Source organism: Centruroides sculpturatus, unplaced genomic scaffold (genome assembly GCF_000671375.1).
Source record: "Centruroides sculpturatus isolate CEXI.00-Female unplaced genomic scaffold, Cexi_2.0 scaffold1562, whole genome shotgun sequence".
Taxonomy (NCBI): domain Eukaryota; kingdom Metazoa; phylum Arthropoda; class Arachnida; order Scorpiones; family Buthidae; genus Centruroides; species Centruroides sculpturatus.
Window position 1 is genome coordinate 120,641 of NW_019385832.1, and position 21,787 is coordinate 142,427.

General features: G+C 25.9%; 1 protein-coding gene across 1 annotated transcript in view; it reads right to left on the bottom strand.

Moving 5' to 3' along the window:
* LOC111642403 (transmembrane and TPR repeat-containing protein 1-like) overlaps positions 1-13,803 on the bottom strand; it is a 65,788-nt gene extending 51,985 nt beyond the window's left edge. The window contains exons 1-3 of the mRNA XM_023388750.1: positions 13,748-13,803; positions 8,644-8,821; positions 4,455-4,528 (exon numbers count right to left, since the gene is read on the bottom strand). Coding sequence (XP_023244518.1) covers positions 4,455-4,528; positions 8,644-8,821; positions 13,748-13,803 — 308 coding nt within the window. The remainder of the gene's footprint in view (positions 1-4,454; positions 4,529-8,643; positions 8,822-13,747) is intronic.
* Positions 13,804-21,787: the final 7,984 nt, after the last annotated feature.

Sequence of the window (21,787 nt, forward strand, 5' to 3'; positions counted from 1 at the left end):
CACACATAGAATAATACAAATTAGTACAGTGGCAGATCTAGCTAGGTAGTAAACAAGTACTGCAATACCGATTCCGGTTGTTTACTAGTATCTTGGCAAAAAATATAATAATTTTAAAATATTCCATATGTTCATATACGAAAATATAAACTCTACGAAGCTCTGTAAATAATTTTTATAGAGCCACATACAATGGTGTTGCGAGCATCGAAGCCTGTAACAATCGTTACACCATTGCAATAATGTAAGTCTGCACGAACAAAAATGGCTGCAATTTTTAATCATATTTTTAATTTATTTAATTTAAAATATATGATTTAGATCTCAAATTAGTAATTTCTTGCCCCTGTACATCATACTTTTCCTGATAGCAACAGAGTCATGTAACTCCGTTCTGGAGAAAATATTTGAATTGAAATCAGGTGACTTCCGGGTCTAGACCGGAAATTCCTATATAATATAATCAGGGCTACCTACCCTGAATTATATTATTTGCAATAATTTACCCTACATAAAGTTGGTTTAATTAAAATAATCATAAATCGGCCGAATTTATTATTTATAAAGTCAGTTAATTAAATAATTACTACAATTAAATCATTATTATTTTATATAGTTTTATATTNTGTTAGCTTCCTTCGATATAGATCAACGCTTCTCGTCGAATTCTAAGAAAATTTTATCAATGATTTACATTGATATTTTTATTATCGAATCAATATACTTATATCTTTTCTTCTAATGCAATTTTTATTCACCTAAGGATTTTTCAACGAAAGTAAAAACGATAATTGCAAACTATTGAGAAGAAAGTTTTATTGAAGATCGATGACTGAATCATATATGACAGGAGCCGAGATTTATACGTGTATAATATAAATTTCAAATTGTGCCGGTCACCTTCTTCCTCTATAAATCTATCGCCCATTCATCCTCCCTGGTCCAGGGGGACTCTCTCCATCTATTGCTGGATAATCGTAAAGTGACAGTAAAGTTAACTATCTCACTCCACCTAGTTTTTCTATCCAGACATTAAGGTGGTAGTAAAATGTCCCGCACACATTTGGTAGAAATGATGGATGTCAAGAGTTTTAATACCTCACTTTCTGCAGTGGGAACATTTGGATGTTTCATCGTAATTCCTCTGAACTAGAAATGATCTCGTTTGCATAATCTCTACATGAAATATATTAGCATCTTTTCTGAACTCTATCATTCATACTAAACCGCATAAATGTAACACTAAAAACAATTGAATTAATTTTTCTTTACTGAATTAATCAGGTATAATTTAATGTTGTACAAAATTTATTTTTAAAACTAAGTAAATTATTTAAATGTAATTGCAGTTTTAATGTTATTTTCCATTTTCATGTGTGATTTTAAGCTGCACATTTATTACTTTTTCTAATTATATATTCAGAAATATATATAAACTTTTTTTAAAAAAAATAAATTAAGTTTGCATGAATAATGAGATGCAATATAAAAGTTTTAAGAAATTAGATGCTGGAAGCCTATGAGCAGGATTTTCAGAAGGATGGAATTTTTAAAAAAAAGTAATAATATGTTTGATACATAAAAAAAAAGAAAAAATACAAAATAAATTATTTTTCAGGTATAAAATGTGTACAATAATTTTAGTAAATAATTACTATTATTTGTTGTATAGTAATATTTATTTTATGTTTAAATTCGATTTTTAAAAAAATCTTCCTATAAAGCTAGTAATTTGCAGAATACTTTAAATATTCAGTTAACTAAATATATTTTAAACAATTGGTAATAGAATTAGAAATAAAATACGCCATTTTATATTCTATTTCACTAACCAATTGTCGTTAAGACANATATATATAATGTATTTTATAAGTAGATTAATAATTAAATTTTAAAACCATTTTATACACAATTTTTTAACTTTGTATTTTTTATAAGTTGAATTTTTCAGTTAATGCAAAGCACCAAACGTTCAGAATTTGTGCTGATCATAATTATACTTATTACAAGAGAGCTTGACCCTCAATGCGTTTAAATAACAGAAGTGAGGGATGGAAACGATGTCTATACTAAGTATATATATATATTTATTTATTTAAGCATAGAATTTCAAGTTATTCTTTACAAATTTTTAATTAGAAAAAAATAAAAAAAAAAGGAAATTTTAGACTAAATTCATGTACAGTACTTTGATTTAATATCCAAGAGTTAATTAGAAACGAGCTTTGTCGCATATAAAACAATACTATTAACTATTTTACTAGAATTTTTTATACATTTTAATGAAAACAATAATACCTACTCATTCCTTTCTAGCATTTAAAAAGAAAAATATATACATAAACTAGATTTATAACTTTTTGTAGAGAATAAGTAAGCTACAGAAATTCTTCAGAAATATAAATACTGTAAATGTACTTCTGTCAGTTAAATAAAATGTATAAAATTTATAAATAATTAATAAATAAACGAAAAGTATTCAGACTTTTTTTTAACATTTTCTTAGAAATCTGAAACATATTAAACTTTAATTTTTAAACAAAAGTATTTTTCCTTAATATTTATGGAAAAAAATGAAGAAAAATAAATGAAACGATATATTATCATCAAAAACAAAAAATATTTGAAATTGTTTCGTTTTTAAAATAAAATAGTTGAAACGAAGTCATTACTCATTATTAAAATTTATCGAAGAAAAATCAATTATATGAAAAGATGTAAAATATATTCATTAAAATCTTGGAAGAGACGAAGAAAATGGATGATTATTACTTGAAATATTCTTGGAATTTTTGAATTTTTAAAAAAAAGTAATAATAGTAAAGTTGGAAGAGTATCTTTTAGTAATGCAAATTAAAAAAAATATATATTAAAAAAAATAAACTGACGTGTGAATATATGTATATATATTAAAGTCTTTCGGCTATTTTTCAGTATTTTCAACAGTGTTTGGCATCGTGCCACACATCAAAACGGTAAGCGGAAATTTATTTTCTTCACTCATTATTAAACATTATCTTTTATTCCTTTTTTTTTATTCTACAGATTCAAAACTTGTCGTGCACACAACATATTTACTTCTAGTACCTTTTTGGAAATTCATCAGATGTAAATTCGTTTGAAGATATTTGACATGCGGTGAAAATAAATTTAAATAAGTTTTAAATATATATATATATTAAAGATAATCATCAATACCGAAATGTTACTATAAATGAATCAAAATTTATTTTTTTCGTTTCTAATTTTATAGGTTAATGTTTCGTTAAAAATAGAGGAAATCTTAATAGTTATATATCATAATTTTAATTTTTATACTTAATTTTAATACAGTTTATAAATATTTAATGAGAAATATTAAAAGTACAGATGTGTAACACGTAGAAAAAAAATTTTAAATTAAAATTTTATGGTTAAATTTTATTTAAAAAATAAGATATAAATGTATATATACTAAGATACAAGCAATAATTCATTGATGATATTAATATTTTATACTATTTTAATGATTGCAGGACAGATTTAATTCCATAATCACTTTCAATTATAAATTATGAAATACAGCATAGATATATAGAATATATTTTTAAATTAAAATCAACGTTTATTCTTTTGAATCTTATAAAATATTAGTCTGAGTTGAGAAAAATAATAATTATTGTTACTATTTCTCCTTTAAATCTGCTGGTAATTTATAAATAAATTAACAAATTTTAGATTATATTCATTTTATATACATATTTATAATATAAAATATTATTTTGTATATGTAAACTGTAAAATAAAACTAACATTTGGTTGTTTTTTTCCTTATAAGATTACACATTTCTCAAGCATTTTTATTATGGGAGTTATCACTTGCCATTTTTGGCATTATAAATTTTTTAAAATAATCGATTTAAATTTTTATTTTTAAACAATTTAAGTCTGACAGTTTCTTAATTACTACAATAGTTTTATTATAATATATTATATATTGAACAACATTAAACTCGGACGACATTCTCTTCACTTGTATCCATCACGAACAATATGTAATATATATATATATTGTTTATGATAATATAATATAATATAATTGTTGAGGGGTTCATAGAAATGTCATCCAAATACACATTATACAATATACTACAGTTTAAGAGCCTATCGTGTCTAAAGGGAAAACATATATTGGATATTTTACAATTATAATTAACTTTATTATAATATTTCTATCAAAAAATCAAATTTTTAATTTAAATTTTATTTAAAAAATTCTCAAAAATAAATCAGAAAAAGATTTATTTCGAGTACTTAAATATATTATAACAGCTTTTAATTTTTTAAAAAAAATTTTATTTAATTAAAAAGAAGATTTCTTAAATTTGTTTAAAGAAGAAGACATTTAATTAAATGTTATTCACTTAAAATTTTAATTTTTTTTTAATGATTAATAAAAAAGTATTTGATCTTACCGAACGTAAGCTATTAGAGACGTCAAATAAAGAACACAGCATAATACGTCAGCTCTTCCAACAATACTTGAAACCTGTACAAATGAATAAATATTGTAATTTAACTTAAAGATGTCATCTATTACAACTTATCTTTATAACTATCTCAAACATAAATATTACAAATGATATTTGGTTAGAAGTGGGTGGAGCAAATATCTTTTTTTAACGAGTGAATATAAAACTTATGTGCCACTTAGATTTAATTGCCATCGATTTAGTTTAAGGCAAAAATAAGATTTACATATTTTACCATTATTAAAATATAATTTTGAAAAATTATTACTTATCTCCCAACGGTAAAAGCTATCTTCATTTTTTATTATTATTCAATTTTATTTTATTTTATTTTTTTTGCTTTTTAATGAATGTTTTAAAAAAATCTTTACATTTACTATATTTATAAAACTATAAAGTTGTATTTTATAATAATTAGTTTGAATAAGATGGTAAAATAATTAAAAATTTACATAGAATAGTATTTAATAAAATGAAAACTCTTACTATTTTGCGCAAGTTTAATAAAAATTTTAGTTTTTTTTTTAAAAAAAATAGCCTAAATATTGCATTAACTAAGTTATTATTCTTTTAAATTGATTTTAACTTATGTAAAAATCTGCAAATCAGTTTTAAATTACATGTAATAAGTTGGAGATCATTTGCATAATTTATCATCCAATTAATTCTCCATAATCGTTTACTTTCCTTTTTTTTATACTCATCAATGACGTCACGAACAAGACAACATCTTCGTTTCTGTCGATACAACAAACGAGAACTATTCTGTAGCATCCCATTCTTCCGGAAAATCCCTCTGGTTCCGTTGCCAGGTAACCACCGGGTGGAGGGAATTAAATTATCTTCCTCCCTCCTCCTCAAAAGGTGGGAGACTTGGAATGGTTTTTGACATTTTTTTCCTTTCCCCCTCTTCTTTTACTGATCTATCTACTCTACTGTTTTTGATTAGATAGAAAAGATTTTTAAAATGTATAGTTCGTTATCATGCTTTTAAACACATTGAAGAAAATTATATTTAAGACTGATTAATAAGTTGTAAATTGTTAAAATTTCTCTTTGATCGTAACCGACTTTAATGTAATTTATCCAATTTTTAGATAGATAATCTTTTAAGCCGATCAGTTATTTTTTTTTCTAAAATACGATACTTATAATCTTTCCTTTTAAAGGTTTCTTTCTTACACTTGTCTAATTTAATTATTAAGTTCATTAAGCTTTGACGTTTTTAACTTTATTTTATAAGACGATTCGTGTGACATTTTCAAATAGAATTTTAAAGTAAAATTAACTAGAATTGAAATATTTTTTACACTTTAAAAAACGCTTTATAACATTCATTTTCACTTGACAAATGAAACACGAGTCTATACATCAAACGGCATCATAATTATGGCTTATCATAAAGATAATATACCATAATTATCATCTCATAGCTTAATATATATTAATTATATGTTTGATTATATAATTAATTAATTATACGATGTTATTTATTTAAAATTAATCAAGGAAAAATTAAAGTTACATCATTTAAGCAAGCATCAAACAATAGTGTATAAGTCTATTGAAAATTTACAATGTCAAGAAGATTTATAATGAAAGTGGCATTAATGAAAATAAAAAATTCATGAATAAAACATACAAACTTAACTCTACGTGATTAATAAGCATTTAGTCCATTATTAGATGGATTATATTGAGTTCTTAATAGCAATTAAGCTCTATGCAAAGTAAATAATTGTTCTTTAACGTTGTATCTAGTAATACGTATCACACGTAGATATGCGATATGTATGAAATTTGCAGTGAAAATTTAAACATGGAATATTTCATAGGAGAATACAAGAATAATCGTAAATGCAATCTATAAGCTAAGAGGTCGTTTCTTATAATATATTTTAAATGTAAATATAGCTTAAAAACTATTAAAATTATTATATTAACACTGATAATTAATGTTGAATTATTTAATTTTTAATTAAATTATTTAAAAATTTCAGTTTAGTTATTCTTTGNAAATTTTTTTTTTATTTCATTTTATCTTTTCTTCTATTATTCTCCATGATTATTTCATTTGCTTGTAGTTTATCCAGTATAACATTACATGTTACATCTAACTCAATAATTAACCAACACATTGTAGTGCAGAATGTGCTTACTCTGCTAATTGAGCAAGGTGCAGTTCTGTGTGTCTATCATTCTATGCAACACAATGCTCAGTGATATACTTCCAATATTAATTAAACGAGTTGGCTGTTGGTTATTCAGAAAGAATGTAAAAGTACAAATAAATCTTTGGAAAAAATGCTGAAATCTACATTTTTTTCTTAAAAGAAGAATATAAAAAAACGGATATTTTCTATTACTTTTTGTAGGAGTTATGGATTTTATAGACCGTAAAAAGTGAAGTAAAAACTTCGAAACTTAAACGATATCGCTGTGTTATATTCTCTACAAAGGAAAGCTAAACTATCTGGATCATTATTTGTAGACCCTTTTCGCAATGACCTGCCTCATCGACAAAGACACTTTGCTTGAAATCAATCGATTTTCTATAATCGGATTATTGCGTGTTTCTTTTAACTGGTATTCGAAACCATGCAGGCTACCTTCCTTTTCTTCTTAACACTTTCATGCTAAAGGCAGAAAAATCGAGTATGGCGACAACAAACGATCTCTTCCATTATATATATATATATAAAAAGAATAAAATAAAAGTAAAAAAAAACAGGAAAATCTAAAACAAATTCATCAATTCTTNTAGGTTAAATTAGATTAGGGTTTGTTAGCTTTAGTCGTCTGGTTAGGTTCGTCCTAGGTTATGGTAAGTTAGTTTAGTTAGTAAGTTAACATTTAAAATAAAATAAATAATTACATAAAAAATAACAAAATAACAATAATAATAAATAATAATAATAAAAAATAAATAAATATAATAAAGAAGATTTGTTTGTGCTTAAATTACAATCGAGTTTTCTACAATCGAAACAAAGAATTAAAATAGTAAATATTTAATCTTTGTCGACCGATTTGCTTCGGGCAATTTTTCCGTTTTCAAAATTAAAAATGCAAAAAAATAAAGCGTATAAAAAATGTTGTTTTTATTCAATTAATAAAATCTAATTTTTTTTGAGTAAAGCTTATTATAATTATCTAACTTCGTACGTAAAAAATACACCAGATATAAGTAAATAAATCCAAAATTAAGTTATATTTTTTATATTCTTATAAATAAGACAACTTCTAAGGAATATTTCAATGTATTTTCTTATTAAAAAATACATATATGAGGTAACTGATTTAATAATTCATAATTTAATTTTTGTTGTTTATGATCTTGTTTTATTGATTTAGTTAATGATTATCGCTGGAATTTTTTTAAAAATCTTTCCTTGCACATGGCATTGTTTATGTTATCTACCATGCCCATAAAGAAGGTAATATGATGATGAGGAAAAAAATACACATATCCTGTTAAAATCAGGTAAAAATTTCTAAGATTTATATCAGTTGTAGATATAATCTTTAGGTCATCCAGCTAAATTATAGTAGGAATGCAAATTATATTTATTACAGATGAAAATATCGATTGAAAAATCTCTTCTCTTTTATCGACATTTCTAAAATATTCTTTAGAAAATCACCATTAATATAATACAAAATAAATATATAATATTTTTTTTTACCTTCGACTGCATCAAACGAAAGTTTTTTCGACTAATTCTTTTCCATTAAAGGAAAGTACTTTTGTCTCTAAGCAATTACAAACAATGAAAGTAAACATTCAAAAATGCATTATTATATTTGCTTATGTATAAATATATATATATTTATACATAAGCTTTTCTTTCATACAAAAAAATTCTTTCCAACATTTATTAAATCATAAAATTGCAAAGTTTTTTTTTTATATTTCGTAAGTGAAAACATATTTTCAGAGTTTCGTTTAAAAAATATAACAAACGAATGTAGAAAACACTTTTTTTCTCTTCAAAAAAATTCTAAAGCACTTCTTTCTAAATATTTACATGTTGCAAAATGTGGAAATAGAACTTGCAGTCGTCTTAAATGAATTTAAAAAAATCGAGTCTTTTTAAAGAAAAAATTACTTGATAAATATGATTATACTTACAGCTTCTGTATGGATGGGATGAGATGCGAAAAAGAGTGCAGCAGTAATAGTTGCTTCCCTTCTCCAAGCTAAAACTTCTTTACATAACTGCATGAACAACGTTACTGCAGTAGCATGTAGAACTACATTGAGTAGATGATACCCTAACACAGATTGACCTCCAGCAGACATGTTTAACCTGATAAAGAATTAAATTTATATATTTTACAATTAAATTAAAAGCAATTTATAATTAAATATATTTCAAAAGTGTAATTTCATTATAAGCAACGTAACAGTTATTCTTACAATTAAAGTTCAAATTTGTTTTGTGTTAATGAAAAGAATTACTATAATAATAATAATAATTTTATACAAATATTACGTTAAGTTGTACTTTAATTTATATTTTCCTGTACGGAAATAAATTGATTTTGTAACATAATAATTGAATTTGTTTGTCTGTCCTCTATTGTTGAATACTGTTTACTATGAAACTCGTGAATGATGATGATTGATCATGTAATATATGCATGTGACACTCGACAAATAATCACCTTTTTATCATTAAATTGTAGTTTTTTAAAATATTATTTTCATCTGTAAGAAATTTTTAAATAATATTTTACATTTTATTTAATGTTTTACGTATTTTTCTACACAAAACAATTTTGGTAACAAGAATGGCTAAGGTTTATATATATATAACTGGAGGGTAAGAATGATGACACGTGTGATAGATTTCTTTGTATTACATGTTGATACAATTAAAAAACATTCGGTTTGAGATTCCATTCTTATCACCACAACCATGTCAAAATTTACATAATTATGGCATTTATCTTACACTATAATTTTATATTGTCAATTATTTTAATATAATATCGAAGGGCTACTAGACTTCTTCATTGTTGATGAATATTTTTAAGCTTGAATAATTTTAAAGTGTAGGGCACCGGACTTCATAGTTATTGATGAATTCTTTTTGAAGATTGAACTCTGTTACGATAGGATAATAAAATTTTGGCCAATATTCACGTTTTTTATTTGGATACAAATTTAAAATTAATACACAATTTACTTTTTCGTTCCGGAATTGAGCCAAACTCAAGTGTCTTAGAACGTTTTCCATTGTAAAGCAAAATGCAATGTATAGCTATTCAAGATGGAGTGTGGACGACCTCGACGAGGATTCTTTAATATCTGATGTTTTTAATTCTGAGAGAATAGATAATAAGATTATATAAAGTTGCTTCATTAATTTCTACACAAAAAACAAGGGTTTTTTTTTGTTTTTAAATTATCAACTCAAATCAATTTGGGAGGTCGTAAATTCATTGAAGAGGATAATCGACAGTTTCGAGACGAACTGTTACAGCTTACTAAACGTATCGACAAGCTGGAGAAGACAACAAATTGTTATGCTAAAGATAAAGGTATACTTGAATTTAAATTTGATCAAATAAGTAATAAACATCTTTCAAGTAGCCTGATAATCTTAAATTTCCTTTCATCTATTCTATCATATACTAGAACTATCACAATTTTTTTTCCCTTTGAATATTTAAATTCCTTTGAAAAAAAAGATTTAAATATTCTTGAGTTTGCTATTGACAAAGTAATGGTCTTAACAATTCCTGGTTTGATAAAGAATGTAAAACTCTACAATTAACTGTCCACTCTCTCCTTCGTAAGTGTCGTATCTTGAACTTCCCTTTATTCTTGAAGAAATACTTGGCATATAAAAAATGTACAGAAATCCTATCAATCCTTTAATAAACAACTTGGCTTCCGCAAGTTCTTCGATGTTTTGGGTTTCGGAAATATTTCTTTCCTTTTTCAGATTGAAATACTCTTCTACTAAATCGAAACAATTTTAGTTGGAATGGTAGAATCCTATTTTTTTGGAACTAATTCCTGACAATTGAAATACTATATTATATATTATGGTGAATGGACCTATGTGGTGAATGGATTGGGAAATCTCTCACAGAGTGATCCTCTGAGCCCATATTTATTTATTTTATACATGAGCCCTCTTCAAGCTCCTTTTTCTAGTCGATCATCAGATAATGTACTGTACACCTCCTCCCTTTGAAATTTTTCACTTACATATATACAACATAAATATATTCATACGACATTATGGTCCTCGCTAACATGCAAATATATCTTGAATGAAAGAGAAATTTATTCTGTAACTATTGTAAAGAAGAAAGTTTGAAAACCAATCCTTCTAAATCTAAAATTATAGTTTTCGTCGGAGTAGAAAACTGCGCAAGTAAAATAAGCGGTTTCTTGGAAATTATCAATTGGATGTTGTAAATGAATACAAAATACATAACAGTAACCTTTGATTGTCACCTGGCATTCATCTCTCACTTGAAGTATATGCCTTTGAAAGCGATCTAAGTAAACAAAAACTTATTTTTCTTGTTTACAAAAGTAAATTAATTTAAAAACATTTTTTCGATTGTTTGGTGTTATTTTCTTGGCAAAATGTCTTTACTCATCATTGACATGTGCGATATATTTCCTGGAAGAATTTAGAATCAATTTAATTACAGTTTGTTACATATTACTTCAAATTAGCTCAACCAGTCCCGGAATCTTCCATACATATTAGAATTGAAAGATTTCCTTTAAAAAATAATAAAATCACTTAGAAAGTTTGTAAACAATATACTTAGTTTTCTTAATTCGCTCGGAAATATCTTTTTTACAATTAATAGTAAAAAATACATCCAATGTAAAAAGAAAGATGAGTGGCTAGCGCATTTCTTCAATCCAACTCTAATGCTTACTGATCAAGAATATTTTGAAATTCACTGGTCGATTATGTCCTCCTGATGAAATCCAGAAATATTTTGGCTCTTGATCTGGATGGAATTAATCTCTGAATTTCATCTATGGTACTCTTTCAGCTTACCAAATGCGAGTTATTTTTTCCATTATAATCTTCATTATGAAATAATATCGATCTTACTACAAATTAGATTAAACAGAGTTTTTTGTAAAGGTAAAGTAATATTGCTTTACCTTAATGTTTGTTTTCTCTATAAAAAAAAAAGGTAATTGGGCTGCAATTTAAAAAAAAAAATTGTAGACCTATAAATTCCCACTGTTGTCCGTCCGTTCGTCTGTCCGTCTTTCCTTAATTTCGGGACCGGTGTTAGACAGATGAAAGTCAAGACCAGATATGGAACTATATATGAGCTTCCTATGCAAACCAAAACTCACGTTATTTCAATTCAATTCTTTCCCCATGAAAGCAGTTAATAGATGACCGGCACGACTCTATTGTTAAAGGAAAAGTATAATGTACAGGGACAAGACACTGCTAATTTGAAGTATAAAGCATATATTTTAAAATAAATTTAAAAAATTATGATTAAAAATTATATCACAGCATTGTGACGATGTCACAATAAATAATTGTTCGTTCACTTTTTCACTTATTATTGAAATGTAAAGAAATTCATGAGCTTAATGAAAGATATTTTGGATTGACTCTAATGATAATGGCTTATAAAAACCTATTTACTCGTAGCTACATAAATTTTGTTAAAGCGATTTTCGACAAGATAACTTGATGTATACTTTTAGGAAATATACTGGCAGTTTATGGTAATAATTAATTTTTTATTATTAGTATTTTACTTTATGACTTGGAAAACCGTATATATCAATTTGAAATATTTGATCTGATTATGTTTCTTTGTTTTTTTTACTGTATTATATGTAATTACTAAAATGTTTTATATGTCCTCCTAGATAAGGGGATTACACTAAGTTAATATATTAGAATTCGAATATTATAATATCGTGTATACAGTACCTAATTCATTAATATTAATGCAATAAGTATAATGACTTTATGATCCTATTTTTATTGAGCATATAATTTTTTTGATAACATTAATTTGTAGATAAAAAGTTTCCTATTTCTATTTCTTATTTTTAAGCAATCGTCGTTAAGGCAATCATTATCTTCAATCAATCTTAACGAAGATTGGTCTAGGAAATAGAAATTGACGGACGTAGGGATACCTCTTCCTATTTTTATTTCTCCAACGATCGTTGTTCAAACGATCATATCAACAATCAATCTAGAACGGATGGCCACGCGATAAGATGCTCTCCAGTTACCATGGCGGATTCTTTTTTTCTTATGCTGAGTTATTTAAATATGATGAACCTCTCTGCTAATTGACGAATAAGATTTACAGGACTAAACGAGTTCATTATAGGTCTATATTTAATATTTGTTAAATCTTTTAAATTCTTCTTGATATCGTACACAATGAAACATGCATTTTACTTAAATTTTTTTCTTCTGATTTATTCCAACACACTTACAATTTGTTCTTATTAACTTAAAAATTAAAGATTGCTTTTATCTTTTATTAAAATTAAATTATTGATATAAGAATTGACACATTATGTTAATTTTAACAGATATTTATATCTAGATATTTTTATTAATAGATAAAGTTCAGAATTTCGGATATCTGCTTTAAAAATATATATCTTATATATGCTTTATTACTTTATAAAGAAAATGATTTTTTCTAGAATTAAAGATTATTCTTCTATTTTGTATTTCAACAAATCTAAAAATTTTATTTTGATTAAAAAAATATTCATAAAAATTCTAAATATAAATATAATTTTTTTCCTTATTTATAACAAGAAATTTTTACTACTTTGCATAAGCAATATGATAAAAGTAATATCTATATTTTTATTTACTTGCAAAACAATAAAACTTTTTCGATTTTATATTTAATAAAATGAAGAATTTATTTACTCTACTTTCAAAGAAGGTATATTTCTTACTCATTACAATGCACATATTTATATATATATATATTTTTTTAATTTGCTGTCAAACGTACAAATTAATTAGCATAATTTTGTACATAATAAAATTAAAACAGTAAAAAATTTTCTTTAATTTTTAACGATGTATACTGTATATCTGATGTCATTTTATAAACGAAATTGTGTATTCTTGCTGCGATTTTTCCATGATGCAGGATGAAATACGATCTGGAATCTGTAGAAGCAGACAGAGATAGGAGAATCGAGTGGAGAATATATAATTTTGGAAAAGCTACTGTACCTAGTAACAGTGGTCACTAACTGAGCACGATAAACATCCACCAAGTCGTCATTCATCGTCCATCATCTGTTTGTGACTGATCTCGTTTTTCTTACCAAAACAACTCGTAATCACATCATCTGTTTCTGTCATCAAATGTCAAATAAAACAGCTCCGAAACTATTTTTTAATCCCAGGTTGACATTTGGATGTTTCTTGATCCTTTCTTTCGCTTCTTAAACTTTTTTTTTTCTTTCTTTTTTCAANAATTTATTCTGTAACTATTGTAAAGAAGAAAGTTTGAAAACCAATCCTTCTAAATCTAAAATTATAGTTTTTGTCGGAGTAGAAAACTGCGCAAGTAAAATAAGCGGTTTCTTGGAAATTATCAATTGGATGTTGTAAATGAATACAAAATACATAACAGTAACCTTTGATTGTCACCTGGCATTCATCTCTCACTTGAAGTATATGCCTTTGAAAGCGATCTAAGTAAACAAAAACTTATTTTTCTTGTTTACAAAAGTAAATTAATTTAAAAACATTTTTTCGATTGTTTGGTGTTATTTTCTTGGCAAAATGTCTTTACTCATCATTGACATGTGCGATATATTTCCTGGAAGAATTTAGAATCAATTTAATTACAGTTTGTTACATATTACTTCAAATTAGCTCAACCAGTCCCGGAATCTTCCATACATATTAGAATTGAAAGATTTCCTTTAAAAAATAATAAAATCACTTAGAAAGTTTGTAAACAATATACTTAGTTTTCTTAATTCGCTCGGAAATATCTTTTTTACAATTAATAGTAAAAAATACATCCAATGTAAAAAGAAAGATGAGTGGCTAGCGCATTTCTTCAATCCAACTCTAATGCTTACTGATCAAGAATATTTTGAAATTCACTGGTCGATTATGTCCTCCTGATGAAATCCAGAAATATTTTGGCTCTTGATCTGGATGGAATTAATCTCTGAATTTCATCTATGGTACTCTTTCAGCTTACCAAATGCGAGTTATTTTTTCCATTATAATCTTCATTATGAAATAATATCGATCTTACTACAAATTAGATTAAACAGAGTTTTTTGTAAAGGTAAAGTAATATTGCTTTACCTTAATGTTTGTTTTCTCTATAAAAAAAAAAGGTAATTGGGCTGCAATTTAAAAAAAAAAATTGTAGACCTATAAATTCCCACTGTTGTCCGTCCGTTCGTCTGTCCGTCTTTCCTTAATTTCGGGACCGGTGTTAGACAGATGAAAGTCAAGACCAGATATGGAACTATATATGAGCTTCCTATGCAAACCAAAACTCACGTTATTTCAATTCAATTCTTTCCCCATGAAAGCAGTTAATAGATGACCGGCACGACTCTATTGTTAAAGGAAAAGTATAATGTACAGGGACAAGACACTGCTAATTTGAAGTATAAAGCATATATTTTAAAATAAATTTAAAAAATTATGATTAAAAATTATATCACAGCATTGTGACGATGTCACAATAAATAATTGTTCGTTCACTTTTTCACTTATTATTGAAATGTAAAGAAATTCATGAGCTTAATGAAAGATATTTTGGATTGACTCTAATGATAATGGCTTATAAAAACCTATTTACTCGTAGCTACATAAATTTTGTTAAAGCGATTTTCGACAAGATAACTTGATGTATACTTTTAGGAAATATACTGGCAGTTTATGGTAATAATTAATTTTTTATTATTAGTATTTTACTTTATGACTTGGAAAACCGTATATATCAATTTGAAATATTTGATCTGATTATGTTTCTTTGTTTTTTTTACTGTATTATATGTAATTACTAAAATGTTTTATATGTCCTCCTAGATAAGGGGATTACACTAAGTTAATATATTAGAATTCGAATATTATAATATCGTGTATACAGTACCTAATTCATTAATATTAATGCAATAAGTATAATGACTTTATGATCCTATTTTTATTGAGCATATAATTTTTTTGATAACATTAATTTGTAGATAAAAAGTTTCCTATTTCTATTTCTTATTTTTAAGCAATCGTCGTTAAGGCAATCATTATCTTCAATCAATCTTAACGAAGATTGGTCTAGGAAATAGAAATTGACGGACGTAGGGATACCTCTTCCTATTTTTATTTCTCCAACGATCGTTGTTCAAACGATCATATCAACAATCAATCTAGAACGGATGGCCACGCGATAAGATGCTCTCCAGTTACCATGGCGGATTCTTTTTTTCTTATGCTGAGTTATTTAAATATGATGAACCTCTCTGCTAATTGACGAATAAGATTTACAGGACTAAACGAGTTCATTATAGGTCTATATTTAATATTTGTTAAATCTTTTAAATTCTTCTTGATATCGTACACAATGAAACATGCATTTTACTTAAATTTTTTTCCTTCTGATTTATTCCAACACACTTACAATTTGTTCTTATTAACTTAAAAATTAAAGATTGCTTTTATCTTTTATTAAAATTAAATTATTGATATAAGAATTGACACATTATGTTAATTTTAACAGATATTTATATCTAGATATTTTTATTAATGGATAAAGTTCAGAATTTCGGATATCTGCTTTAAAAATATATATCTTATATATGCTTTATTACTTTATAAAGAAAATGATTTTTTCTAGAATTAAAGATTATTCTTCTATTTTGTATTTCAACAAATCTAAAAATTTTATTTTGATTAAAAAAATATTCATAAAAATTCTAAATATAAATATAATTTTTTTCCTTATTTATAACAAGAAATTTTTACTACTTTGCATAAGCAATATGATAAAAGTAATATCTATATTTTTATTTACTTGCAAAACAATAAAACTTTTTCGATTTTATATTTAATAAAATGAAGAATTTATTTACTCTACTTTCAAAGAAGGTATATTTCTTACTCATTACAATGCACATATTTATATATATATATATATTTTTTTAATTTGCTGTCAAACGTACAAATTAATTAGCATAATTTTGTACATAATAAAATTAAAACAGTAAAAAATTTTCTTTAATTTTTAACGATGTATACTGTATATCTGATGTCATTTTATAAACGAAATTGTGTATTCTTGCTGCGATTTTTCCATGATGCAGGATGAAATACGATCTGGAATCTGTAGAAGCAGACAGAGATAGGAGAATCGAGTGGAGAATATATAATTTTGGAAAAGCTACTGTACCTAGTAACAGTGGTCACTAACTGAGCACGATAAACATCCACCAAGTCGTCATTCATCGTCCATCATCTGTTTGTGACTGATCTCGTTTTTCTTACCAAAACAACTCGTAATCACATCATCTGTTTCTGTCATCAAATGTCAAATAAAACAGCTCCGAAACTATTTTTTAATCCCAGGTTGACATTTGGATGTTTCTTGATCCTTTCTTTCGCTTCTTAAACTTTTTTTTTTTCTTTCTTTTTTCAATCCATAGACAGAGCGTATGTAGCTTTAACACTGTTTATAAGAGAAGCGAGATATTCACTTTATAAGAAATTTTAACGCATTTTCTAATTTACTTCAACAGACTAGAATTTAAATTTTTAAATTTAAGCAATTTTTTTTTCGTTTTACTTTTACCTAATCATATAAGCTTATATTGATAATCTTCAATTATTTAAGAAGGACATTTCTACAAGAAACATATTTTATATATTATAAATTAATGATTATCCTCTTATCTTTAAAAATTTATTTTTATAAAGTATTTTTCTTTTAAATTTTTATAACATTGTAAGAGAAAATTTAATAATTTATCACTGAATTTTTTAACCTTTTCAACACTCTAACCACTTTATTAAAAAAAAGAGAAAAAAATTTCTACAATTTAACAAAACTATAAAATATTTTATAATTTTATTAAATTATAAATTAGTTTAAGAATATATTATAAATTTTTAATAATTTTGATTAGATAATATATGCAAAAAATGCATAGAAAATGCTAACAGAGGCGTTGAAAAGGCATTTCCATGAACATGTTCAGGTAAATGACGTCGAGAACTGATAAATTGCTTCCCTTCTTCTCGTCACAGCATCTGGCAGGAAATTAGAGTGAGTCGAAGAGCACTACCAACTTCCAAATTATCTCTTGCCTTCGATTTAAGTAGCTTTGTTTTATCTTCTTTTGTTTGTTTTCTATCCGATCCACGTTTCTATCAAATGTATTATCCTTTCCTTTCTTTTTTTTGAGGGTGTCATTCCTTAGTAAACAATATTGCGCATTCGACTGGTATGCAGTGAGAAATCGAGTAAAAGAGAAAAAGCACACACAATTCTATCTAATCAATGATTGAAGTCACGTCATTCAAATAATATTTTAGAAAATTTTATTACAGTATTTTCTCGAGCAAAGTAACAATTACCGAAGTGAATATTTTCTCACCCGTTTTGAATTTTATTAATTTTTATTCCATAAAAGTGGCAAATATGTTTGCGAACGACGACGTTATTTCTCGAATATTTCGTAGTTTTATTGCCAAAAAATTTGCTTTTTGCATGTCAAGTAGACGAAATGGGAAAGAATTTTGGTATTATCACAACTCAAAACTAATAATTAAATCATGATTGAGGGCAATAAAAATTGTATAAATTGTGTAAAATGAAAACAAGTCAATAAAAAAGATATATTACGTTAAATGTTTATTATTATTATTATTAAATCATTTATATTGTGTGAAGTGTGAAGAATGTGTTAGTTTATAACTTGACACATTACCAGGTTGTTCAACGATAAAGAAATTTCACTGATTAAATGTTTATTATTATTATTTCTTTTATTGCTTTCTTATTATCGATAACATTTTATTGCTAGATTACACACAGCAAATTCCAAATAACTTCCAAATAAATTTTAAATTGTCAAAGAATCAATCAAGCTATAACCAAGAATCTTTGCATTTTTTTTATAAATGTATTAAATGAAAGATTTTTATTATTTATATGATTGATGTATATATGGCCAAACCTCTGAACAACGGCCACTGACGGAAACTAAAAACTGGCCGTTGTTTGGAGGTTATTNCTATATATTTATATTTAATGCTTTTTCTTTTCATCGTCAACCTGTTCTCCATTTTCTATTTTATTTTTTACTTGTTACATCCTTGATTCATATTCTGATATATTCTTCTGCATTATTCTATCCTATTTTTAACATTATATCATCCTACTTTGCCATTATTCAGCTCTGATATTGTGTGGCTTTATTTGAATCTACTAAGTATCGAGTTAACTTCAAACTTTTTTGATATTTTTCGAGACATGGAACTATTAGGTATATACAATTTTGGCATAGGATCACGCCTCCCATTGCAAACTTTGTATTTTATTTGCTGCAAAAGTGTCAAAATGATGCTCTTACATTTTTTTTTAACAAAAAGAAGAAAAGGTAAAGTCTCCAAGTTTTTCTTTGCTTTTCCGTTAAAACTTGTGTTAAAGAATTAGAGGGTGGAAGAAAAAGGGGGTTTTAGTCTGTGATAGATGTTTGACATGCTACTGAATAATGGGAAGCCCGCAGCAAACTTATACATCATAGTCACCTCCCATGTCGAGGACGCCCACTGGCTGACTCTAGTTCTATTGATTGCGTCCTATCAGTCTCATTTTCTTTTCTTTGCTTTTTGGTTAGAAGATATATACACCAGAGACTGCTAGATGGAGATTACGAACGATGCAGAATTTGCTTTGCATCATTAGCTTTGAGTTGTGTCTTATTTAAAGGAAAATATACTTCAAATCCTTATTGAGTGTATGTTTATTTCATTTTATTCAAATTTTCTCTTTTTTTCTCTCTCTATAGATAAGTACTTAAAAGATGCTCGAATTATAAATTGATTTCTTCTTCCTGTGTTTTTCTTGTATATCTTTAAAATTAACCTGTAGATTCCAGTTATTAAAATATATATATTTAAATGATATCAATAATAATTTTTATTTGTACGAATAAGGAATAAAAATTTTAAAATCTTCAAGGAATAGCTAACACAATTTTGATATTAAATCTTTACAAAGACAATGTTATCTTTATAATTTATCTGTTTACATCCAACACAATGCACCATTCTAGTTGTAAGTCACAATTCTTGTATCTGGTAACAAAGAGAAAGCTAATGTTAAACAAGAACATCCCACAAGCCTAATAATTTGAGAATTAAATGCCATTTTAAAATTAGGATAATCCCATGAGTCAGTCTAAATAGCAACGATTTTGTGCCCCTTCAAATCCCTGAGCACACGAACACATAACAAAGAGAGAAAATCGTAACTTAAGCAAACAATATTCTGTTTGTTTAAAATGTCTTTTTGTATTCATTTTTCAACGTTAAAATTATTTAATTTAATTATAGTTAAATATTTGCTGCAATAACAATAAAGAATTAATTGAATTATTGTTGAAAGGTTTTCAAAATCTAGGTTTAACATAATTTATATCCCATCGTCTTTAATCTAAGCAACAACTTTTCGAATTAATTAAACATTTTAAACATTAAAGCTTTATTTATTAATTATTTTATTTTTAATTTTTTTTATAAAAGTCAACTTTACATAAATATAAAAAAATAAAATTTAAAATGATATAATAAACTTTTTTTAATAGTCTTGCTTCTAAATATTATTTAGGATATTTTAAAATGTAATTTTTAATAATTACAATTTATTTTTTAAGTTTTGATATATCTTATTATAATTTTATTAAATTACAGCAATAATTTTAGTATTATTTATAAATAGAATATATATTAATGCATTCGACCCTTTTCTTAATAATTTAACAACAAAAACATTTTAACTAAAAAACATTTTAATATTTGAAGTCAAATTTGTAATTATTACGAGCTAATAAACCCGAGAATAATTTACTCAAATATATTTTAAAAATTCCAAATATTCCACCTCTTGATACTCCGCGAAGACAGGGGATTTATCATTAAACGATGTCATTTTTTTCCCAATTTTTTATAATAAAAATATACCAAAACCTTCTTCTATAATGTAAATATTTTCTGTGAGTGCCCTGTTGCATCATCAATTCATAAAATAAGATGCAAAGCAATATTTTTTTTTTCCCTCTTCGTATTCCTTACGAAACTTTATCTGAATCTAAAAATAACAATATTAAATAATTGTATACAGAAGTAAACTTTATACATATTTTACTTGAAGGAACCTGTCTACAAGTTGCAAATATAAAATAGAGTTTAAAAAAATGGAAGAATGTTGTAGAACGAGGTTAGATCCGATGTGGTCGATTTATCGGCTCTCTTCAAAGCGCCAATGTCAGCAAAATATCAGGTTGGATGACTGCATCCCTCCTGTACGATTCGTACCTCCTAATGTCATCGCATTACCTCTACCTGAACGACACGATCGTAAAAATTATTGGTATTAAACTACGTATTCGTTTCTTTGGGATCTGTTACGTCAGATACGAGATTACTCCGTTTCTAGATCGATATCCTAGAAGCTCATATATTTAATAGGATTTTTTTTTTTTAGTAATTATTAGTGATGACTAACTCGTAATCAATTTAATGGTGTTGCTTAGGGATTATTCGAATCTCCCTACTTATTTTTAGCAACCGAAAAAATTGAGAAATGTCATTGCATTGACATGGATAATAACATGTGTAAGATCTAGTGATAACATTATCTATAAAAACGCTACATTAGCTAGAGTTTAGTTGGCACAGAAGATAAACTATGTAATTTTGGGTTATGTTTCCTATGTTCTCGAAGAAAATTAAAGGAAAGCTTTTATGTTATTCGCAAATCCCTAAATAGACAAAAATCTTTGTTTCGTATAAAGAAAGGAGTGGTCAAGTCTAGAAGAACTCGTGATTTTGTTCTTCTATAGAAGAAATTTTAACCAACTGTAAGACCACACAAAGCTTGGATCGTCATAAATGGGAATTCTATACGAAACATCCTGAAATCTAATGGAATGGAAAGAATCTTCCTTACTTAGGTGATTGGCAAAGTTGAACTGAGGGGAAAGATTTATCTTTTATGAGTTCTTAGTGATGGTAGTGTCT